This window comes from Bubalus kerabau, chromosome 18, assembly GCF_029407905.1.
Source record: "Bubalus kerabau isolate K-KA32 ecotype Philippines breed swamp buffalo chromosome 18, PCC_UOA_SB_1v2, whole genome shotgun sequence".
NCBI lineage: Eukaryota > Metazoa > Chordata > Mammalia > Artiodactyla > Bovidae > Bubalus > Bubalus kerabau.
Genome location: NC_073641.1, coordinates 33,008,152 through 33,024,417, shown reverse-complemented (window position 1 = coordinate 33,024,417; position 16,266 = coordinate 33,008,152). Strand labels below are relative to the sequence as shown.

Genomic DNA, 16,266 nt, shown 5'->3' with positions numbered 1-16,266 from the left:
TGAGGTTAGGTCAAAGGAACAACTTAAAAATTCTGACTTTTTGATCCACATCTTTGAAACATAAGTGAGGCTCTCCTCTTCTCTTCTCTTTTCCTGCCTTCGCTGTGTCCCACTTCAGCAGTTTATGTAAATCTCTCTCCTAAGGTGGTAGCAGGATGGCCTATCTTTGGATGAGTTTTTTTTTTTTTTTTCCCCTCTGATGTATTACTTATCACTGAAAGTCTCCAGATGCTTTTTGCTCTTTAATAATAAAGGGTTGTCTTTTAAAAAAAAGTATAGTTTGACACTTGTATAGCTTTAAAATAGTATAAATGATGGATCAATGATATGTTTATTCAAACCCTTAAAATAAGGTTTAATTGTTTGGAATTTTTTTATGAAATGATATCAGTTTTGATCATTTAGGATGACTACTTTGATCATGTATAGTGTTCTGAAAATGCTTTTGATTACTAAAAACATCCAGCTTCTGGTCTTTTATTTCTGTCATTTTTTTTTTTTTTTTTTTTACCACCACACCTCTCGAGAGCTGCAGACAGTTTTCAAATCCGTTATTGTCACATGGTCCAGGTGTGTTTGTATGGTACATTGTTCAGTTCAGTCGCTCAGTTGTGTCCGACTCTTTGCGATCCCATGAACCGCAGCACTCCAGGTTGGATGATTGTAAATGAGCATCCAATAAATGCTTCCCGCTTACTTTTTCCTTAGATGGTTTTACTAGTTAAAAGGTGGGTATAAATTTTAGTAAAGCAGGGTATAAACTTACTCATTTACCTTTTGGAAGTGAACTGTTTAAAAAGGCTAATGATGAATCCAGTCACTTCTGTTCTTGCTTCTTGGAGCTGTAGGTGCTTTGAAAAGTGTCAGCTCCTTCACTTTTTTTTCTTGACGGCAGAGGGCAGCAGACTTCTAAATGATAGGGGTCTCTATCCTTTGATTCTTCCCTGTTGCCTCTTGACAGCTTGAACTTGTAGCAGAGTTCACGTGAGATATTGGTAGGTAGAGTCACCTTGTAAAATTTCTATAGCCTTCATTCTCTTTTACTCAGGTGAAATACATGCCAATATGGAGATGGAACTTGCTTAGTCAGTAGACAGATAAGAATGACTACATCAGAGTTTTTAGGCCTTCTCTGGTGGCTCAGATGGTAAAGAATCTGCCTACAATGACGGAGACCCAGGTTTGATACCTGTGTCAGGAAGATGCCATGGAGAAGGGAATGGCTACCCACTCCAGTATTCTTGCCTGGAGAATTCCCTGGGCAGAGGAGCCTGATGGGCTACAGTTCATGTCGTTGCTAAGAGTTGGACATGACTGAGCAACTAGCACTTTTTAAATATATGTGTTAAAGTCACTGGTAATTTTCCATTAAATGCCTTTCTAAAATTTATTTTGATGGAAAATATATCAGTGTGAAGTTGATTTTGTAGAAAACAATGATGTGATTTCCCAGATGTCTTTTTTTTTTTTTCCCAACAGCACTGTGCAGTTTTATTAACCATTCAAGTACAGTAGCGTCTGTAAGATCGGGACAGAATTGGGATTTAAAAGTGAACAGATATTCAGCATCTAACAATTTGAAAGAAGCCACTACATACTCGTTTCACAGACATGTTTTCACGGAGCCAATACAGGACTAGCCATTAACCCAGCACACCAGGTGTACTGAAGTAGAAAAGATGCAACAAGAAAACTAGCTACATTAGAAAGACTTCGACACTTTAGAAAAAGAGTAAAACACTTTTTGTTTCTCCCCTTCAGCCCCTAAAACAACATCATACCGTCTGGATCTACCTATACAGTCCTACATCAGCTTCTAGAATATTTGTCAGGAGGGCAAAAGTAAAATGACACTGGCCAGTACAGTCTTTGGATATTTAGGAAGGGGAGGGGGAGAAAGTCAGTTCTCAGAGCAGATTAGTCGGCTTCAGTCTCATCAGCAGGATCTTTGGATTCTTTGTTCTTCCGCACTTCTTCAATGTGCTTGTCCTTCTCCCGCAAGCGCTCCAGCTTGGCGGCCATCTGCGCCTCTCGGTTCTCTTTGTTGGCCTCCATCTTGTGGGTCAGCTTCTCTTCCGCCATCTTACTGAAGTTGTTGTTCTCCTCTATCGCCTTCTGAAGCACTTCTTTCTCGTGCTCCCGTTTCTCAGCAAGCTGCTTCAAGACCTCAGCTTCATGGGACTTGCGTCTTTCTTCTGCAGCTTCTGATTTCTTCTGAATTTCCTCCAGGGAAAGATCCTTCTTCTTAGGAGGGGAAAGGGGAAATTCTGGGACAGATTCTTTTGATCGAGGGCTGAGAATCAGCTCAAAAGCCTGGCCTGAGGCACGCTTCTCCAGTTCCTTCACCTGGATATCAGAAGAAGCCATGGTGAAGAGAAGACAAGAGACTGGCAGTGTACTCTACACGATTCACTGGCAAGGAAAACCCTGCTCCGTCCGAGCCGCCTGGCCACACTCTTTTTTTATGATTTAAATTTTTGAAATAATTTTCAGACACTCGATCAAATTTATTTGGTTCAAATGTTTTAGGTGATCAAGTAAATGTCTTTAATTGACTCTGACTCTCGTATTCACAGAAAATTTATGTGGATTAAATTTTCACAGCTGATAATTTTGCTCTCCAGGCAATGAATCGCTCCCTGGCTAATGTGATTCTTGGAGGCTATGGTACCACTTCAACAGCTGGTGGAAAACCCATGGAAATTTCTGGCACGCATACAGAAATCAACCTTGACAATGCAATTGACATGATTCGAGAAGCTAATAGCATTATTATTACTCCAGGTAAAAAACCAAAACCCAAAAGCAAACAACCTGTAATCACTTAAAGTAATTTCTTGTAATAGGAAAAATCAAATTGGAACTTACTCATTTTTGAAAATATAATGGAAATTTAGAAGCAACCCTGTGATTACTAAGTGAATAGTTCTGGAATTCTTGGCTTAGGTTAATAGTTTGGGAATCATATAGAGATTTTATAAATTGAGGTAGTAGATTCTACCTGTGTTTTTCTGTGATTCAGTACAAAATGTTTAAATCATCGTTGAGTCTTGGTTATTTTTTTTCTCATTGATAAATGTTGGGCCTATGTCAGGATTAGATAGTATATGAAAGTGTTCAACTCACTCAGTAAAGGTTGGTAAATGTTAATATCTTTCTTTCTAAAAGTAAATATTTAAAAAAATCATTGAAAATCATGTGATTTCCAACAAGATGAGGTAACAAGTCCAGTAGAAAGGACTTGGTCTAGAAGTCAAAACACCTTACTTCTGTTTTTCATTTTGCCTCTAATAATTGACATGTGGCCCAAGTCACTTCATCTCCCCAAGCTTCAATTTCCTGAGGCTTAGCCCAGTACTTCTTTACTTATCAAAGAATGCCATTGCATTTATTACAGGCAATAAATACATTGATTTCAGATTAGAATTTTAACTCTGTCATGCTATCATAGAAGTTTTCTGTAAAGAAATCAATTGATTTTGTCATGTGGGTAGTTTTTTGGTTGACTATGTGAAAGTGAAAGAAGGTGAAGTTGCTCAGTCGGGTCCTACTCTTTGCGATCCCGTGGACTGTAGCCTACCAGGCTTCTCCATCTGTGGGATTCTCCAGGCAAGAATACTGGAGTGGGTTACCATTTCCTTCTCCAGGAAGGATATCTTCCCGACTCAGGGATCAAACCCGGGTCTCTGGCACTGGAGGCAGATGCTGTAAACAACAAACATTAGCAGAATTGAAACTTCAGGTGACAGTCTTCTCAAGTGGGGGCAGCACTATTTTTCTCTCAGTATTTGAAACACATGGATTTGGGGATTTGGCTTCTCAAAGATGGAGCTGCTACTGTCAGCTAGCGTGTGTGCGAGCAGGTAAACCAAATATGCTATAAGCCTCGGACCTTCCTGCAGCATGGGTTGTCCCAGCCAGAGTGCATTGGTGTTACCTGTTGAGAAGCACTGTCCTGGGGTGTGAAAGTGGAGAGTAAAGGACATACTGTCTTCCTTTTAGGTATTTTCCGTCTAGTGGAGAAGTCAGATCAGTAAATAATGCAAGATGGGTTATGATAAGAGCTGCATTGGACAGTGTAGGCACGTTTCTATCACGGGGAACCTAAGGATTGTTGGGAAGTCAGGATTTGTGTTGGACCCCAGAGGGTGGATGGTATTGGGGTGGGGGAGGTAGGGGGAATACCTTGAGCAGAGATCGGTCTTTGAAAAAAGGAGGGTAGGAAAGTGGGGATAGATATGAGATTCACTGGAAAGGGTGGAGGGACAGAACACAGGGGTTGAAGGAAAAGGGAAATGATTGATGTTTTTGGTCATACTTGAAAGAACATCAGAACTATGGAGCACTTTTTTTTTTTTTTTTGGAAGAGGGGGAAAAATCTTAAGTTCTTATTTGGAAACTTTAAGTTTGCAGTGTAGCTGGGACAGTGGACAGGCTGAACTGGAGCTCAGTGTTGGCTGGAGCGTGGAGGCAGATTGGGAGCTGTCAGGCAGTTGTTCGGGCTTCCCTGGTATCTCAGACAGTAAAGAATCTGCCTGCAATGCAGGAGACCTGGGTTTGATCCCTGGGTCGAGAAGATCCCCTAAAGGGCATGGCTACCTGCTCCAGTATTCTTGGCTGGAGAATTGCATGGTCAGGGGAACCTGGCGGGCTACAGTCCATGGAGTTGCAAACAGTTGGACGTGACTGACTGACTAATACTTTTTAACTTTCAGGAGGTGATTGAAGCTGTGGGATGGGCTGAGGTTTTCCAGGGAGAGAGTGAGGCGCAAAGTTAAAGCCCTGGGGAGACTCAGGATTTAAGAGCAGGAGTACAGAAGGAAAAGATCTGTTCAAGGAAATCGAGGAAGAATAGTGGCAAAGTTAGGAGGGTTACTAAGGGACGGCAGTGATCTCAAGCCCAGTAGGGTGACAGTTTGAAAACATTTATGTGAGAGCGGGCGAGAGCGTATACATAATGCGTGTGTGTGTGATGTGGGAGGGCGTGCCCAGCACTGTTGGACACCGTAGGGGACTGAGGAGGGACCATGAGATTTTGAATTTGAAATTTAGGCCAATATTTTTTAAAGTCCATATTTGTCAGTTTTTTGTTTTCACTTCTAGTCCTGTTAGCTGATTGCTCTTTTTGGCATAAAAATATGTTTCAATCAAGAGAGAAGTTGTAGTTCATACAATTTGAAATAAAACCACATTCTTCTGTATTCTCAATGCTCCTGTAGGCTACGGGCTCTGTGCAGCCAAAGCTCAGTACCCCATTGCTGATTTGGTGAAGATGCTCTCTGAACAAGGAAAAAAAGTCAGGTAAGTGCTTGCCGTGCGTGTGTGAAAGGAAAGGAAGAGCGATGGCTTCTTTTAGGTGCCTGTTTCTTCAAGTGGGGTTTTACCTGTGGTACTAGGTAGAGAAGTTGTAAAAGACCCTGTTCTAGCCTTAGTCTTACTTCCTAGTTTTCACTGTCTCTAATAGCATCCAACTTCAATATAGTCTCGTTTTAGAAAAGGAAATTCTTATGGTACTACATTCCAGGATACTTATCAATAGGGAAAAATGGATCCTGGTTTCTCTGTGGTTTGACTTGGGGAAGGAGGTCATCAAGGCATCTGAGTCCCATAAAGCTGTGTCTTTTGGGTTTCTGTTGTTCACACAGAAGGAGAACATCTCAAACGGGGTCTCCGAAAGGTGTGAGCCCGAGTGGTAAACCCGTGACTGGCTGATGGATTTAGCTCTCACACTCGGGCTAGAAAAGACTGCAGAAAACTTTCTTTTTCTGTGTATAAGATAGATAATAAAGCCATACACTTTTTGGACGGTGAATTAGAACAGCTCCTGTTGCTGCTATGTGCTACTTGGGCCCTGGATTCTGCTCTTGGGTGGATGGTTATTAAGCAGAATGTGAAGTCAAGGACTCTGCATTTCTAGATTATTCCCCCTGACCTTGGATAAAGGGTTTGTGGTATGTGAAAATGGGGTCAGGGTGGTGAGCCCTTGCAGTACTTCATGTCTGTCCTGTGTACCTTTGGGTCGGCCTTCTGGAACTCTGCTGTCTGGAGGCAGCGAAGGGGCCGGCTGGAGTTGTCCATGGGAGCATAGCTGCTGCGTGTTGTGTGGGGAGACTGGTTCACTAGCAGTTTCACTGACATGGAAGTCAGAGCAACAGGATAACTCTATTGTTAAATAAGATTGGTTCATTTACCAAGATGTCATTGCATATTGACAAAATTATTTATGTCTGTTAATAAAATTCCTTTGAGATATCAATCTTACACTTTTGCCTGGAGGAAGATGATAAGAAAATGAGCCAAACAGAGGGCCTAGAATTAATCAGACTATCTGTGCAGACTAGATGCAGAGTCCGACTCTTTAGCTCGAATGTTGCCGCTATGAACAGCAGTAGAACAGTCTTAGGTGATTAAATCAAAGGGTTATCTAAAAAGTTTTAACGTCAGCTGCATTTTCTTTCTTTCTTCCCACCCTTTTTTCCTTCTCTCAATCTTTTCCTCACTCTCCACCTTCCTGGGATCTATAGTGAGCCTGTGCTTTTTGAATACACAGAATTAAAATACTATTTTATGATAGGTCCAGCATTTCTGTCATGTAGATGGCTTCCATGTTTAGTAAAGTCTAAGATGAATTGATAGAAGATGAGAAAAGGCATCGTCTTTGTTTTCTAATTTTCACATGAGAGGTCTCATTTTGGTAGCTTATTCTTCTTTTCATAGAGGGTATTAAATGGGGCTTCCCTTTTAGTAGTCTTTGCCACTTAAAGTGTTTGCAGACCTACAAGTGGAAAGGATGTGTTACAGAATCTTTTATGATTTTCCTAAAAAGAAATTTTTTCTCTTTATTTGATCCACATGTAAAAATGTAAAATGTATTAGCGATGCCTTCTGTCACCACATGTTTAGGAGATGAGTGGCAATCATAATAAAACAGAAAGATGGCTTTAATGTCTTAGTTATTCTTAGGGAAAGGAATGATTAATTCGACATAACCTCTCTTGTTACCCACTGGTCAGCCCAGGTTGTGGATGCAAGGATGGGAAGCTTGACAGAAGGCAGGATGTGAAAGGGAAGGAATTAAGAGAGATGGGAAAAAAAACCAGGGATAAAGAAAAGGGATAAGACAAAGGAAATTTTAGCTTCTGACCTCATTTAAAATTTGAATTTTATCCATGAAGACATAATATAAAGTGCTATTTTAATAGGAGGATTTCTGTCACACTGCATTGAAAAAGTAACTATTTGACTTAAGATTTCTGGCAGGTATTTAATTAAACATGTATGAATAGTTTCTCAGTCATAATTTTTTTTTTAATTGAAATAATTTTGGGACTTGCCTGGCAGTCCAGTGGTTAGGAATCTGCACTTCCACTACAGGGGACCCGAATTTGATCCTTGGTTGGGGAGCTAATCCTGCAAGCCACATGGCACAGCCTCCCATGGCACAGCGCCCCGCAAGAAGAAGTAATTTTGTGACCAGGACATCAGGCTTTTCATGAGCGCTTTTAATCGTTTTGTATAATCATCAATTTTTATAATAATTTGTTAATAGTAAATGCTAATAATTTATTATGTGAATGATATTATTTTTCAGCCTAATTTCTACTTGTGAGTTAGGAAGAGTTCGCCACTTATATTGATTGCTCTGTTTCATATTAAAGATGGGATTATATATTAATATGTTCAAATTTTTTCTTTTTTTACTATAATGAATTTTCAGCATGGGCTTTGTAGTAAGTTATGTAAGTCTCATATTTGTATTAAATGAAAGAGAGCTATTCTTGCTAACATGACAGTAGATTATCATATTTTTCCTTTCTGGCTTCCACGGGAGTTTTTTTTTTATTTTTTTTTAATCTTAAAGGGAATCATAGCAACTTTGTTGATTCTGCTTTATGTGCATCATCATCTTTCTGTAGCAGAAATGCAGATTTTCTTTACGAAGTTAGGTGTTGGCTTTTTCTTAAGAGGCACATGTCTGTTTGAACAAGAGATGGCTGCAGCGGTTACCTCGTATTTTAATGAAATAAATCTGTATTTACAGTTGGAGGTAATTTGGTCCTTTCATCACTCTGGAGCTCCCACGGTGTTCATTGAGCACAGCTGCTGGGCCTCTGCTGTTAGTAGATCTTTGTGCCTCAGGACCCCGGCATGCCTCACATCCAGATGTGGGGACATATTCTCACACATTCCCCGTGGAAACGTGCCCGTGTGGACATACGATTGTCATCAATTAGTTATGCCCAAGTGGTGCCAAGAAAAATTGCATCTGTCATACAGTCTGTCTGGCTTCATGGCCCATGATTGATTTAGAGACATTCCTGTTTTCCTTTACTTTGGCCATAGTCATAACATGCTCACAGAGACCTGAGGTTATATAATGAAGCACATGACATTTCATGAAAAGAGCTCATTTCAGAATGTCCTGGAAGTTCACTGACTTAGCCATCTTTACTGGCCAGGATATTGTTGCTTCCTGGACACCCAGAATACCTAACTTATGCTTGATCTCTGAAAGCATTTTATTATAAAAATCTTACGATACAAGAGCACAGACATTTTTTTCTCTTCGTTTTCCAATCTTTGGATCAATACAAGCTTTTCATTATAAAGTTGAGGTAGTGTTTCCAACAAATAATCCTTAGAAAGACATATTTTTTTTTCTTTTTGCAATTAATTAATCACTGCTTGATTTTCTTTGTATAAAGCATTATTGCTTTAAAATTTGTCAACTTTGATTGGCTAACTGATGTTATATATGGCTTTCCTATTAATGTTCAACTCTGTCTTTCTATTAATAATTTGCTGATAGAAATTTATTTCTAGGTGCTGAGAATACAAGAATGCAGAAGCTCATTTCCCACTCTCAAAAGTTTATACATAGAGAACAAATTGATCAACAAATGAACGAGTGAATGAATTCCATTTAATGTACCAATATGCTAAGAAGAGTGGAGTAGGAGGAGGGTAGGAAGGCAAAGGACAAGAGTAGATAGCTGTCAAGGGAATATTTTAAACCTTTTATTCTACTCATAACATGAAACTTTATTGCAGGTTTTAAAAAATAAATATTTAATTATTTTTTTCATCTTCTGTCTAAACATATCTAGCTGCCAATGGTATTTGCAGTTTAACAGTGTTTTACAGTCTTATGTGACATGACTGTAAGTTTAAATGTATGTTATTTTTGCTAGGAAATCTATTCTCTGAAGATACTTGAAGATGAAATATTTTGTTGCTCTAACTGGATTTTCCCGTTTTTCATGGATTAAATGCAGTCTAAATAAACAGAGTTCAGCTATCTTGGATTTGTTATATTTTGGGGTGCAGGAAAATCTAAGACATGCAGATTTGTTAAGTAATAAAGATATGTGCTTCTGAAGAGAACAGAGGTTAGGCCAGATAAAAAGATCCAGTGTAGCAGTTGAGGAAGGAAATAGATATTTTTTATGAGTTTCTTGCCAGCTTTGCATTACTTTCTTATTAGCCGTGACTAGTCATGTCAGTGACCATTTCAGTGTGTGAATAATTACACAGTACTTGGTGCCAGGCGCTGTTGTAGGTTCTGAGAATACACCAGCGAATACAAAGATCAAAATTCCTGACCCATGTGGAGTTGACATTTAAGGAGAACTTAGTTAAAAGGTGTTAAGATATTCTGAATTGACACTTACAACCCTATTATGTTTTCAGTTCAGTCACTGGTTGAAATGATGAAGAACAGCAGGAGCGTTGATCATTATTTCAGAGTTTCCACTGGCACTCTTTGGTGATAAATTAGCCAGTGCTTCTGGTGTTCTGAAAGAATATGCTGTGTTTCTGTGCACTGAGCCTGCCTTCTTATAAAACATGGTGACAGGAGGATGGGTGATGGGAATTATTTGTGTAATTAGTCAAATGAGTGAAACTTTTGGTAGAAGAGAGGAAAACCAGTGTGCATTCACTTATATCTCTGGTCAACCTGTTGTATAAAATTTCTAGGAATCTCTCAGATCAAAGGTGTCTGTTGTGCTCCTAGAAAAGGGCCATCATCCTTCCAGACTCTTGACTGTTGATTAGATTGCCTCTGACTGCGTGATGTCCACAGCGTATTGATATAGTGGAAAGAACAGAAGACTCTGTTAAAGGCTGTGATTTAGGTGCTTTATAAAGCCTCTCCCAGCCATGCTGTTCTAGGACTCATTCCTTGGAAATGATGATCACAGGCATTCCAGTGGTCAAGGGGAGAAACTCTTGCTATTGATGGAAACCAGTGCCTCTGACCATCAGAGTGATGTTTGGCTTCTAGGTCTACTATTAATTATTATAGAGATTTGAGCTGATTTTTGTCAATGAGGTTCATGTAAACATGGCAGAGGAGAAGTAAATAGAAACCCTCTTGTCATTTCATGTTCAAATTCTTCAGTATCCTTTTAATAATTTCCATTTCATGCTATTTACTAGCCATTATGTTTCAAGAGTCACTCAGCATCATTAAAATTATTCAGTCAGAAATAAGAAATTATGTATAATTTTCACTATTTCACCAATGTGCAAGCATATATATTCTAGAACTTTATCTGCAAATAGAATTTCAGTTTTCCCCCCAATATCATTCTTCATTGTCTTAGTAGTTATTTTGAAATAAAAACCATGTCAGTAGTCATACAGCTGCTGTTCTTGACTGCACTGGAATTGGTTCAGTGAAGGAAAAGGCAGATTTGGGCACAATTTATAATAATCTCATTGGCGTGGAAAAGGAAGTGTTGGGACAGTTTTCTGCACTGACATTTGCACCAGTCATCTGACCTGATCCTGATTAGATGGCTTCTTGTTTTTTTTGGGTGGCCCCAGTGTCATGGGCCACCTAAACACATGGTATATGTGGCCATAGCGTCCTGTCAAACGTTTCTTCACTCATACTCGTGGAACAGGTTCTGTTGTTCTGTAATAGAAAAACTGCCCCTGGGACACTCTTGTAAGCCCTTTAACATTCATTATTTTTTCCTGAAGAAGGGGAGGCCGTGGATGAATACCAGATTCAGATCAGAGTTCAGCCTTTGCTATGCTATGCTAAGTCACTTGAGTCGTGTCCGACTCTGTGTGACCCCATAGACGGCAGCCTACCAGGCTCCCCCGTCCCTGGGATTCTCCAGGCAAGAACGCTGGAGTGGGTAGTTCAGCCTTTATTCACCTTCAAAAAAAAGAGAAAAGTACTTAGTGTTCTCCAATTCTGGCAGTTGGAAAGTTCGAGGAAATTAGAATTTTCTTTTTCATTGAGAATTGTGAGTGGGTTTATCTGAACCATTACTTCTGAAAAGGACTCACAGTTTCAAAAAGTTGGGTTTCTATCCTTTTGCCTAAGAAGACTTGCCAAAACATTGACTCCACAGCCCTTCTCATTAATCAGTTTTGTGGATGACAGCTGCATTGCCGGGCAGATTTGTTTCCACTTTGTTTCCATGCTTCTCTTCTGAGGGAGGTACTAACCCCACACAGCTGGTCCCAGCCTTTTCACCAGGAAGGATACTGTGTGTGACATTTAGTCTGCTTCGTATTTTATAAGATTTTACTTCAAAATGCATTTACTAAAATTATTTCTTTTAAAAAAATAAGTTTTCCTTGTGCTTTTAATAGGTGACCTGTAGCTGTCAATCAGAAGTTCTGGTCAGAATGTGATAAACCAAAGAACCCTGTCTTTCCAGATCCTGTCATATTTTTCAAAGGTTAAAATTAATTAAAATATTTAATTAAAATAAATAAACATTTAATTAAAAATATTGAAAATAATAGCAAATCTTTTTATTACCTCCATGAACCTTCCTCAGAATGGAGCATTGCTACATGCAAACATAAAATACAAAGGTTCTTTGGGCGTACCTCCTGGCAGGGATTCTGTTACATCTGTAGTGGAATTCCCAGTCTGTTTTGTGACAGAACACAGTGTACATGTAATTGTTGTTAGTCTAAATAAAAGCGTCCTGCCTTAGGAAGCATTGTATTAGAGAGACTTTAAAGTCTATTTTAACTCTTAAAGTTTTATTGATTTATAGATATTTATGGTTAAAAACAGGAAGAATAAGTAGGCTTTTTATTTTCCCTTTGTTATATATCTTTTCCTGAGTTAATTTGTCAGCCACCTAGGAGCTGAGAATGATATATTTAGGAAAATTGTGCAATGATGTTATTGGGAAGGCAGAATTTCAAAATGCTATCAGCATACATTGTTCTGTGTAAAGTTCAATTTTAAAATATGAAACAGTAAAAGAAAGGATATTAACCCTTTGAATATCTTGGGTATGAGAATAAATTTTGCATCAGTCAGTTCAGTTCAGTTGCTCAGTCGTGTCTGACTCTTTGCAACCCCGTGATTCGCAGCACGCCAGGCTTCCCTGTCCATCACCAGCTCCAGGAGTTTATGCAAACTCATGTCCATCGAGATGGTGATGCCATCCAGCCATCTCATCCTCGGGCGTCCCCTTCTCCTCCTGCCCCCAATCCCTCCCAGCATCAAGATCTTTTCCAATGAGTCAACTCTTCGCATGAGGTGGCCAAAGTACTGGAGTTTCAGCTTCAGCATCAGTCCTTCCAATGAACACCCAGGACTGATCTCCTTTAGGATGGACTGGTTGGATCTCCTTGCAGTCCAAGGGACTCTCAAGAGTGTTCTCCAGCACCACAGTTCAAAAGCATCAATTCTTCAGTGCTCAGCTTTCTTCACAGTCCAACTCTCACATCCATACATGACCACTGGAAAAACCATAGCCTTCACTAGACAGACCTTTGTTGGCAAGGTAATATCTCTGCTTTTCAATATGCTATCTAGGTTGGACATAACTTTCCTTCCAAGGAGTAAGCGTCTTTTAATTTCATAGTGTCTGACAAAACATATAACCAAATAGTTGAAGGTTGTAAAAAGATTTTTTTAAAATCTGGAGATCCTTTTCAGTATTTGTAATAAGAGGCTGCAAAGTGGAGAAAACACACTAAATACTTCAGAACGGGGCCCAGTTGTCTCTGTAGTTTCTTTGTCTTAGTACTGAGTTGGGATACTTGGCTCTTCATCATGTTTTATTGCTAAACTAAATCTGGATGTTTCCGTAATGCAAGCAGGGAAATGTAGTTTATTTGAATGTTGTGGTAGGATCCATGTAGTAAATGGTTTATACTCTGTAAAAGTCAATAACTGTTGTGATACTCTGTGATCAGGATGTATTGTCCCCATGGCCCTTGATCATGGGAACTCATGTTGTTCCCTTTGGCACATGTGATGTCTGAAATCTAATTTGAAGTTGCAGAAAAACTCTAAGAATGGGACTTATATCATTGTGTGTTACTTTTGCCACCTGATGCAGAGAGCTCACTCTTTGGAAAAGACTCTGATGCTGGGAAAGATTAAAGGTGAAAGGAGAAGGGGCCTGCAAAGGATGAAGTGGTTAGATACCATCACCGACTCAATGGACAAGAATTTGAGCAAACTCTGGGAAATAGTGAAGGACAGGAAAGCCTGATGACTGAACAATAGCAACAATTATAAAAGAGGCTTAAAATTCATAGTTTTTAAAAATTTCTCTTTTACTAAATTTACCCATTTTACATGGAATTTATGAATAGCTTCTATATGCACTTTTATTTGTTTTTATTCTTTCTTGGTTGATTAAAAGGCTCTGAAGTTCAGTTGTTTCATTTGAGTGTATTATTCCACCTTTTTGGAACTGTGCCTGGGTCTGTTTTTAACTGGTGATAGAGGCCTTAGTTTTTATTATATAATGTTACACAAAAGACTTTATTGTTTTTATGCTTGAGAGAGGAAAATAGCAAAAAGTGTTTAACTTTTTCTTAAATTATCTTCAAGATAATTGAGAAGATTACCTTGACTTGTCAATGACATTTGTTGTATCTTTCAGTTAAGGAAACAGTACTTTTTTGCCTTAATAGTATCTATAGAAGAATTAAATGTGGCCTTTTGAAATTTGACACTATTATAATAATTTGAATATTAGCTAAGACCAAGTGATCAACGAGTTCAGTGGTCACAATTATTGATCTCAGTCTATATTGATTATATAATTTCTCAAGCTTTTGCATGTAATTGCAAGTACAAAGAATTTCTGGCTTTTATTGGACCATATTGATATTTATTGGGATTTCAAGGTAAAAATTAGAAAACCAGTTTAAAAAATGCTGGCAAATCAACATTTGTTTTAATGTGAAAATATCCCTTTCTTTTTATGTAAATGATCATTAAAAATGTGCATTTATTTGAACAATACAGATGAGTATTTATATCACAAAAATATGTTTCAATGTGGTATTATAATTGCAGGTTACATTCATTAAGGACTTATGTGCGCCAGGCATTGGTCTAAAGTACTTTGTATAAAATGCTCTTTACATGAATTATCTCCCTTAAATGTCACAGTAATCCTCTGAAAAGGCTTTATCTTCACTCCTATAGTACACAGGAGAAGGGACGCACACAGAAGTAAATTGTCTGAATGTTTTGAACCCAGGCAGTGGCACCCTAGAGCTCTTAGCTGCTACTCTTTACTACTTCTCTGAAATGTTTTTTTCAAAGGAGATATAGCAAGTTTGCACTTTATTGAATCAGTGCACTTTATTGGGCACGCTATGTTCCTTAAAACCCTTTCCTCCCCTCCCTACATCCCTCCTGTCCTTACTTCCCTCTCTTTATTTGAGTTGCTGTACTAGAGTGCCAGGCACTTTGGGAACTGGTAAATAGGACACAGTCCCTGTTCTCAAGTTGCTGCCAGTGTGGAAAGCACAGTCATCAGCCAGTTCCCATAATACAGTGCTTTGTAAGGAGGAGGAGCGTCAAGAGTGAGTTCTGGGAGCCTGGACGATTTTCCTGTGATCTCATTTTAGTAGTTATTCCTCTTCTGTAAAGTTAGGTTGTGGACAGGGACAACTGATCCTGTTTTGTTAATAAGCAAGTATACAATCAAGATAATTTTTGCGGTTTAAAGGGGAGAACCAAAAGGCTGCTAGGCTTTGCATTTCTGAATTCTGGATATTCTTCATGTGATGATGGAACATTGATGAACTTTAGCCATCAGTTCCTGGAAATTGCTGGTCATGGGCAACCAATGTCTGATATAATTAGCTTTAATCCATACTTTGAAGATTAGCCAGTTGCATAGGCCAGAATTATTATAAATTCACATTGACTCATCAACGTGCTCATATATATTCCTACAAATTTAGTGTGTTCTGTCATTTCTCTCAAAACATTGGCATTCTCTTGTAATAGCCTTCGTGTGTTTCTCTCCAACTTTAGAGTCTTAAAATTTAGTATAATAAATTGTTAGACAAACAGATATAAAGTGAGCTGTCCTTTGGGATATTCAGCATAACATGCTGGTTAGCTATTTACCCCTCACAACTAGCTCAGCAGAAACGTTGTCTTTATGCAGTCTGCAGATAATCAAATAATACAATAATAACAAATACATTTGGAGGTCTTTAACTTCTAATTTGGTCCAAGACACCTCAGTTAAAACATGAAGATGATAGCCAGATGGATTAAAGATAAGCAAAGGCAGTAAAATTTTACAAAATCACTGGAATCAGGGAGGGATGCAGAAGCAAATCACAAAATACAAAAGTAAATCACAAAGTGTATATTGACTTATTCAGCTAAAATGGAATCCCTGGTTCATGGAATTTTAGGACTGGAAAGGGAGTTTGGGTAAGCTGATTAATGACCCCCAAAGAAACCCACCTCTGAATACCCCACACTTGTGAATATATTACCTTATATGGCAAAAGGAGCTTTGTAGATTCAGTGATGATTTTGAGATGGAGAGATGATTCTGAATTATTTGTTTGTGTCCATGTAATCACTAGGGTCCTTACGAAAGAGAGGAAGAGGGTCAGTGTCAGAAGAGGGAATGTGACAGTGGAAGTAGAAGACAGTGATGCAGCCTCAAGCCAGGGAAAGGGGGCAGCCTCCAGAAGCCGGGAAAAAGGCAAGGGATGAGTGAATTTTCTCCTCAAGGTTCTAAGAGATATACAGTCCTGCTGACACCTTGGTTTTAGCACATGGGTGCTGATTTTGGATGTCAGGCCTCTGTAATCGATGCATATTGTTTTAAGCTACTAAATTTGTGGTAATTTGTTATATCACTAATAGGACACTAATACAGACCTTATATGTCCTATAGCACAGTGACTGAGTCTTTCTTGAGCCTTACCTGGGCTTCCCTGATAGCTCAGCTGGTAAAGAATCTGCCTGCAATGCAGGAGACCTCAGTTTGATTCCTGAGTTGG

General features: G+C 38.9%; 2 protein-coding genes across 10 annotated transcripts in view; one reads left to right on the top strand and one right to left on the bottom strand.

Annotated features, from left to right (window-relative positions):
• Positions 1–16,266, top strand: part of NNT (nicotinamide nucleotide transhydrogenase) — a 93,406-nt gene that overhangs the window by 65,552 nt on the left and 11,588 nt on the right. For 5 of the 9 annotated variants that reach the window (XM_055554974.1, XM_055554975.1, XM_055554973.1 and 2 more), the window contains exons 18-19: positions 2,625–2,784; positions 5,220–5,301. In XM_055554974.1, the coding sequence (XP_055410949.1) occupies positions 2,625–2,784; positions 5,220–5,301 (242 nt within the window). The other 4 variants (XM_055554980.1, XM_055554976.1, XM_055554977.1 and 1 more) reach the window with 4 other exon arrangements.
• On the bottom strand, positions 1,759–2,443 carry LOC129633182 (stathmin-like). Its single transcript, XM_055554981.1, has one exon. The coding sequence runs from the start codon at positions 2,365–2,367 to the stop codon at positions 1,918–1,920; it is 450 nt and encodes a 149-aa protein (XP_055410956.1). The 5' UTR covers positions 2,368–2,443; the 3' UTR covers positions 1,759–1,917.